The sequence below is a fragment of the Trachurus japonicus genome, chromosome 18, assembly GCF_045865225.1.
Source record: "Trachurus japonicus isolate A0001 chromosome 18, Traja_1.0".
Classification (NCBI taxonomy): domain Eukaryota; kingdom Metazoa; phylum Chordata; class Actinopteri; order Carangiformes; family Carangidae; genus Trachurus; species Trachurus japonicus.
The window spans coordinates 15794009-15802487 of NC_140924.1; the positions used below are offsets into that span (position 1 = coordinate 15794009).

Below are 8479 nucleotides of genomic sequence, written 5' to 3' on the forward strand. Positions count from 1 at the left end.
ATCATCATCATCATCATTATCAATAATGTGGTTAACCACTAATGCAGTGTTACTCATTGCGCGGCTCGCGAGCCACATGCGGCTCGTCAAGCTATAATTGGTGGCTTGCTTGGTAGCTTCCTATGTGGTAACACAGCCAATACATTTTTTCAAATGTGCTACATAAACATACAGCACTGCACTACAAAAACGCAAACATCCGAATCTACTTCTCCCTTCACCCAAATAATGAAGGTGAAAGGAAGTATTTTAAGCCTTAACCTAATCAGAGACGTTCTAATATTGGCCTAATGGTCATCCCTAAAGGGGGCATTGTCAAACCTGGCAAAGCAGCCCGCAGGCCATGTGGCATTGTTTACAACACTTGACCACAGCGCACGTTTGCAGGCAGGCTACGTTAGCTCCGTTAGCTCCGTTAGCTCCGCTAGCCAGCGTGATTGACCGTTTTTAACAAGAAAAAGGAGAGAAACCAGCTCAAAAACCAGACGGACAGACACACAGTGTTGTAACGAATAGTGGAGTGGGTGAGGAAAATGAGTCTGAGGAAGCAGCAAACAAAAATCAGCACGAAGACACCAGCGAGGGGATGAAGGCAAACGGTGTAGGCTACCCAGTAAGAAACGAAAAAATAGGTAGCACAAGATGAGCACAGAAAATTTCAAGACAAGTGGACAGACAAATTTTTATTTGTTAGGCATGAACCCTCTGTGTTTAATATACAACAAACCCTCACTGTGATTGACAACAAACTACATTAAGAAAGTCAAGGACATGCATGGCCAGCTTCCCCTCATCCCAGTATTAAGGTAAATATGGTCTTAAATGAAAATGTATTGGCTGTGTTGTTTTCTTTTTGGTGGGATTTATATGTAGAAATGCACATTTGCAAAAGTGACTTAGTATGTTGTCGCAAAAGTGGCTCTCCCCTTGATTTTGCACTAACAATGTGGCTCTTGTGAAAAAAATAGTGAGGATCACTGCACTAATGGATGTACTGACATGAGTTTTGGCACAGACATTCATGTTGTTCCATTTCAGAATTATACGACAACGTGAGCTTGATTTTCCATCAAACCTGTTGTTGTGTTGTAGAATCAAAAGAAGACTAGCAGGCAAGCTACTTCAGGGAACGGTCTTTACTTCACGGAGTCAGGAGGACAACTGCGTATATCCCGAATGCATGAGTTACATGGATTGACACTGCCACCTACTGGCATGATATATGTATACAGGCAAACACGTATATACCACATATCCCTCTTTTTTACGAATAATTCCTCTCATGAAATTACAACAGATAGTGAACGTTTAGCTGCGTCAACACTTCAATAGTAACCAATCCTGCATAGTAAGTAATTACGAAATAAAAGAAACAAACCGGAATTAGCTTCTGAAGATCTCAGTATACCCTAGAATCTGTAAAATACTTTTCAGCGAAACACTTATTCATCACCAACAGTGACACATTTGTACTTAAATAAATTTCCAACTTTCTGTAATCTTGTGCTGTTTGTAAAGAGCTTCACTTGGAAAAATATGTTAATTAGAATTGTCCATAACATCATAAATTGTGAACATGTAACAGTCCATACTTAACATCACATTCTGCCCCCTTTTAAAAAGATAGAGGTCAGGTAGCAAAACCAAAACAAAGCTCAATCAACAAGTTCACTTTTTTTGGTTCTAAGCCTTGTCGCTTTCATAAACTCTGTATCAAGATGCAGAAGTTTTCAGCAATAAAAGCTCTGTAACCAACTGTGAGCTGTCAGCCCAGTGCCAAGCTATTATCATAGATCAGTCAAGTACAGGACTATAACTGTACTGTATGAAAGGTAAATAAATCAGGTAACTTCATTTGTGATTACAAGTGCTTCATTACTGCATTAAAATGATTTTGTACTGTACTTATCAAATTGATAGGCAGGCACGTTTTCATACTATGCTTCGCCAAGTACAAAGACTGACAGAACCAGGAGAAAGATTGAGGTGAAGTGAGCGACCACGTTTTCACCTGCACCAAATATGCTGTCGTCCGTGGTGAAGGGGGGAAAGGTGGGTCGTGGACACCTCATGTTCATTTCAGGGTTCATGTCAGAGGTGAAGGTGACAAACATTGGTCTGTTGCTGACGATGACGTTGTTGATCCAGTCCTGGTACCTGGAGACTCGAGCGTAGACGCCAGGAAATCTAGGCCAGGCACAGCCAACACCAAAACTCACAACTCCGCTCTGCACCCATCTGTTGTCAGACTCACTCACCATCGGGCCCCCTGAATCTCCCTGAGGAAAGAGATAAATGATAGTTGTTGAGATAGAAGCATCCATAGACCATTTCTATGTTTATAAACATTGATGACGTATGTTGTGGGCGGGGCTTCACTGGTGGCAGAACGTGACAGCTGATCTGGTGTCAACAGTGGAAAGCCGGCATCAAGAGCGATCAAATCAGAGGAAGATGGATCATACAGAGGCCTTCTCTGATTATTTTAATGTTTTGTCAACAGAAAACAGGTTGTCATACCTGAGTAGGCTAAGTTAACGATTAGCAACGGAGTGTGTTGTGTGTTACGGACCGACGTAGGCTACTGCCTAGGGACACAAAACGCTGCGTGGGCGATCATCAACAAGTCCATCAACTACGGTATGACAGCAAACTGTAGCCTACTTGTATGGCTGTATATTACAGTTTATTTAACGGATCCATGTCTGTTATTTCTGTATTAGTCAGACCGTTGTTAGGCTATATATCACAGACCGTTGCTAGGGACACCGCTCATGACCCGATGTGTGTAAAAATGAATGAATGAATGTCAAAATAAATGAATAAGAGGGTGAACGTGTACACGTGTTAACGTTTACACTGAATGAAACAGTAAATGTTTAATAAAAATCCCTAAACGATGCACGCAATATCTACATATATTTTATACACTGACTGATAAGAGCATTTTTTCCGTCGAAAAAAGTTGGAAAGGACGGGTCGTCTTATATTCGGGGTCTAGATATTGTAGCCTACATGTGCAAATCAGCAGGTGACACCAAACAACGTCTGCCCAAGCAAGTCAGAGCTTTTATTTCTCTCACACTCACACACCAGTGACCTAGAGATGCAGCCGCATCTGAGGGGACGCGCGTGTGTTGCCGCTTCTCCACTACACAGTTACAGCTCGGCTCTACTCCACTCGGTTTAGGTCCTAGTTTAAATCACAGCTGAGTTCTTTATAGTTCCTCCTCAGCAGTCGTTGTATCACCCCAACCACTGGGTCCGTCAGCGTGGCGGTCACCACTGATCACTCCTCGAATCAGCATTTCACCGGTCTCGCCGCGGCACGACTCTCTTTTTTCTCTCCTTTCGTCAGCTCCAAACTCACTGTTCTGCACCGCGATTACGAAAATTAAATAAAATTCACCCTCTAATGTGGGCTCATCATCACAGCTTAGGGTCGTGCTGCAGCCAAGCAGCTGCACTGCTTTTTAAAGTTGAGCTGTATGTCAGGACCTATGGTCAGGACGTGTATTTGTTGCTTACTTCCGGTATTTTTCTGCCACCAGTACGTCACTGTGACGTCGACGCCGAAGTGGTCTATACTGCTGAAGCATAACTCTGGCAGTACTGTTTGGTGGGAAGTTGACCAGAAGAAAATGGCAAAATATAGTAGTATTATATATGATCTATTTCAGTGTAATTCTGTGTCAAGCTAGGAAAAGTTAGCTTATGCTGTGAATGTAAGTAAAAATTACTGATTTATCAAAAGGTCAAGTTAAAAAAAGACAGGAAAATATTATGACATTTCTACATTAGTAAATGTAGAAAGTAGTGTATTTTGAGAGCTCCCTCTGCTGGAGCACAGGGATAATCACAGCAAATGGTCTGATGCAATGATGCACTTCAGATTTTTAAGTCAAACAAGTAATTTCTATTTTTTACCACAATAGTTTTAGATGGACAAAGTAACACTAAAGGTGCATTCACACCGGACCTTTTATTTTTGTCGCTGGCGACAAGTTTCACCCCAACATTCTAGCTTAGGCCAACCAGATCATTCCGCCCTACAACGTTTTAATAACTGGTTTAATTACACAACATAAAATAGTCCCTTATAACAAAATAAAATTCATCTTACAATATTAAGTCAATGCAAATGTGCAAAATCAGGCAAAATCGCTGAGGATCCGAGCGACACAGCGAAAATAGTTCGAGATGAGAAATTCCAAGTCTCTGGCCGTCAGTCGCTTGTCCCTCAGCGCTGATTGGCTGCCACATGCGTAATTATGAGGAAACGTAATACAACGGTCTGGTCCGGAAGAGCTAAGCCGGTTTGACGTTGTACGGCGCTTGTGGGACTTCCACACAAGCATGTTAACGGCGGCCATTTGCATTGGTCCAGCCGTGCTGGACCAATGCAAACAGGAAGAAAAGAGCGCCTCTGAGCCAGGTGAACGCACCTTAATAGATTAAATACATATTCCAGCACCTTGCAAAAAAAAACAAAAAACAAACAAACCTGGCATGGACCTCTTCCTCCTTCTCTCAACCCCGCACATATCATGTTGGCGGTGATGGTGATTCCATACTCATTATAGTTGCATTGGCACCGATTGTTTCCAACAATTGGCACATTAACCTCCTGCAGGATGTCGGGGCTAGAACCTTGTGGAGAGAGAAGGTAAGACTGAAATGCATGTGCAGAAAGAGAGCTTTGTGAAAAGCACACAAATCATTTTTTTTTGTTATATTGGCGTTTGTCTTTGATGCAATTTGTTAACTTACCACCTAGTACCAGATCACCCCAACCTGTGACCCAGCTGCTCGTCCCGTTGTAGAAAGTGCTGTTGTGTGAGGCTAAGCATATCGGCCGTATGTAATCAGTGAAATCCACCGGGGCCGACAGCTTCAGAAGACATATGTCATTGTCCGTGGTGAAAGAGTCGTAGTCAGGGTGGCACCTGGTCTCGTTGACCATGCGCGACACTTCATTGGGGTTTGAACCATTTTGGGTTTGGCGCCCCAAAAACACCTCGATACTTGAACCACTTAAAAACAAAGACATACCGACGGTTAGCTGAGTATCTGAGACTGTAAATACTTCAAGTTCCACAGCAAGCACACCATATGTCTTAGTAGGTAATAATAATGTAATAACCTCTGTAGATCTAGGCTAGCTGATTGCAGGGCTATTAAATTTCACGTCTGCCAAGTATGAGTATTTTTTTTTCTCCAATATATCAGACTGTGAGATTTGTAGTCGTCGGTATTCCTTTCTTTCCAATTAAATCATCTTTTTTAGTTTTTTCTTACAAGGGCCTTGAAACTATTTGAAAAAATGAGTAAAAGCATAATTAGAAAATCATTTTGACCTTTTTATCTACATCTTGAGGATAAACGTGTGTGTCAGAAGGAATGTGGACGGAGGAGATTCCTACTATCGCAACTGTAACCATGCTGACATGCGAGATGAAGAAGTGCATGAAGCGGTTTTATCTGATGCTTTTTTCTCTATTTACACTGGCTTGAGACACAGAGGTGAAACTTGATTTGACTTTGTATAATACTTATTCTTTGGAAAAGGTTTTCTGTGTTCTCTTTCTCTTTGTATCTGTTACTGTATGTACTTTGTTCATCATTCCGGATGTTGCAAGGTGCTATATAAGTAAACGTTATTATTATTCCCTGAAAAGAGAGTTTATGTTAAGTAATATTTTATCATGCACAACTATTTCACATGGAAAGGAAATTTTGAACTCCTCACTCTATGCAGTGTGCAGCTGTCAGCACCCACTGGTTGTTGATTAGTGACCCTCCACATAGTAGAGACCCATTGACATTCAAACTGGCCTGCCAGGGCCAACTTCCTTCTGTTGCATCCTCACCTCCAACGATTCTGTTTCTCACAATTGCCAAAGGAACCGTTCCACATTCTGTCGGAAGACAAAAGATGAGGATCATATGCAACAAGTTCTCCCACTCAGTTAAAGCAATAGGTCTGTCTGGGCCCTTTCAAATCGGCCATTGTGAACCAGGACTTAACCAGGACAATAGAGACAGAAGACAGATGAAGTCTACCGGCCTTGACTGAGTTCTTACTCAACACAAACACAATGCTTTACAGAAACTCAAAGTATTGTGTTGTTTTGAGTGTTGACATGATGATTTGCTGCTGCACCAAGGTAACAAAACCCATAACTTGAAGAGCTTGTAATGATGTGGTAATCTTGTTGTGTTTGGATGCTTACCAAAGGCTTCTTGTGATTCACAACCTGAAATTCGGAAAAACACAGAAAAACGTCTTAGACAAACCTGTTCCGAATGAGGCAGATGATAAATTGCTGTACATGCACATTCCAATAAGAGACAAAGACAACGTGTCTTCTCTATTGTAGGCTGGTCTCTGACTTTGAGAGTGATTTTGTTAAAACTGTAATTGTGAATGGACAGAAATCCATACTCTAAAATACAAATGTAACATATTAACACTTGTCTACTCTTAATTTGGGGAACAGGAAATTTATAAAAAACAGGAAATTTATAAAAAAATATTATTATAATCATTATTACTATTATGCCACAATGACCAAAACGTGTTGATATTCATGTAACTTCTAATAACATTCAAATGACTGACTTCTTCATTCCTGGAGCTTTGTTTGACATTTAAAATAGAGAAATTGAAATTTGTAAGTATCAAAATTATTGGCGGAATATATCTCAAATTATTGGTATTCCAACATTTCAAAAAAAAAAAATCACAGCAAATCTGACATAGCAAATTTAAAAAAAATCTTTCTGACAAAGAACTACAGAGTGGGATGTTGTTTGAAATTATTCATATGATACATGAACCCTTTCACTAGAAACCCCATGGAAAAATGTTGCCTTGTAAAGCCTTGTACTCCTTCCACTCTTACTATGAGCCAACAAGTAAGAAAGACATGTTGTAGCCTACTCTAAAGGAAAATAAAGCCATCCCTCTTACCTTGAAACAAGGTTGCGATCATCACAGTTAGCGCGCACAGAAGCTGCAGGAGAGCCATGATTACTGTGCTCATTCACTTTGTACACCACTTTAAATATCTCATTCCTCACCTTCTGGTCCACCCACAGTGTCATACCTGTCATTTCACTAATTCTCATGACTTTGCACCTTATCCCGCAGACAGAGCATGTGAAAAGATGATCCAGTCAGGCACGTTTGTCTTGACAACAGTCCTGCAAGTAACATGAAACTCCACAAGTTTTTAAGATCAACAAGAAAATCAGCTTTCTCTACTTTCCAACAGCTGCTCATTAACTCAGCTCCAGCCTTAGTAACAGTGGGGTGTCATTAACAACCTCAAGGCTGTTGGATAGGTGTCGGCTGTGTTAATATGAAAGTGCTTCCCACTATATACTTTTTGAACTGATTAATAATGTTGTGCAACAACTGACTGCTTTTCAATTGTAATTGTTAAATTACAATACAATAAATTACAAATACAAATTGTGTTTCAGGGTATTTTAGCAATTTAACAGAGGAGTCAACTGAACTGAAGTGAAATACTAGATTCTGCCATGAGAGTGGTGGCATGTGGTAAGTGTTAGAAACAAATCAGATAATTTAAGGAATGTGGACAGTGCAAGTTAAAACAAACAGATTTAACGTGACATTTAGTGCTCGATCTTTGTACAGACAGAGAACAAACGCTGCTATTCTGTCATCTCAAAGATCGGCTCCACACCCAAGCCCTGGCTTCTCTTTGTCTATTTAATCGGTGGAGTGGCATGCACGCACACCTCCCTAAAACCACACACACATTCATGTATATTTTTCTTTCCTCCTCCTTTTTTACTATTATTCTTTTCAAAAAATATAATAAAAAAAACAACCAAATTAGCATTAGCATTTATAGTTTGTTTGTCGTCTTATTAAGTAAAACTGAATGTCTCATTCCTGCTATTTGATAATATCACTGTAACAAAACACCATGAGATTGCACAATAAGCACGCGGAAGCATGTGGACTTTTGTACACATTAAACTCGTTTGTCTTGATTCACTGAGACACTGTGGGCAAACAAGGGCACAGTTCAGTCAAATCCAAATTATGTCAGCATTTATTTACGTATTTATCTAGGGCCTATGTATTTATTTCTACATAGTGAACTTAGTGGGTTTTTTTTTTTTTTTTTGGTTTTTTTAAATGTATCATTTTAAAGATTTTCTGTATAGAATCAGTACAACCTCAGCAAACTATCTGAATCAATAAAAACCTGTGTAGGTATAACAGGGGTTTATATCCCATATGATGAGGGACAAGACAGGTAGAGAGAGAAAAGAGAGAGAACACCTACTGAGTGAGTGAGTGCATGTGTGTGTGTGGTGGTGGGCGACGGGTGCGTGTGTGCAAGGTGCGGCAGCAGTTTTGAGAGAAAAACAAAATTTAAAAAAAAAACAACAACGACGCATCGACTATTAAATTAGTTGTCGACGATTTTAATAGTCG

The 8479-nt window shown here is 40.3% G+C and overlaps 1 protein-coding gene across 1 annotated transcript; it reads right to left on the reverse strand.

Moving 5' to 3' along the window:
* Nucleotides 1-1651: 1651 nt before the first annotated feature.
* LOC146968949 (chymotrypsin-like protease CTRL-1) lies at nt 1652-7024 on the reverse strand. Its single transcript, XM_085759876.1, has 6 exons — nt 6974-7024; nt 6234-6257; nt 5750-5918; nt 4771-5033; nt 4505-4650; nt 1652-2279 (listed from the first exon to the last, which is right to left on the reverse strand). The coding sequence occupies exons 1-6, from the start codon at nt 6993-6995 to the stop codon at nt 1938-1940; spliced, it is 966 nt and encodes a 321-aa protein (XP_085616002.1). The 5' UTR covers nt 6996-7024; the 3' UTR covers nt 1652-1937.
* Nucleotides 7025-8479: the final 1455 nt, after the last annotated feature.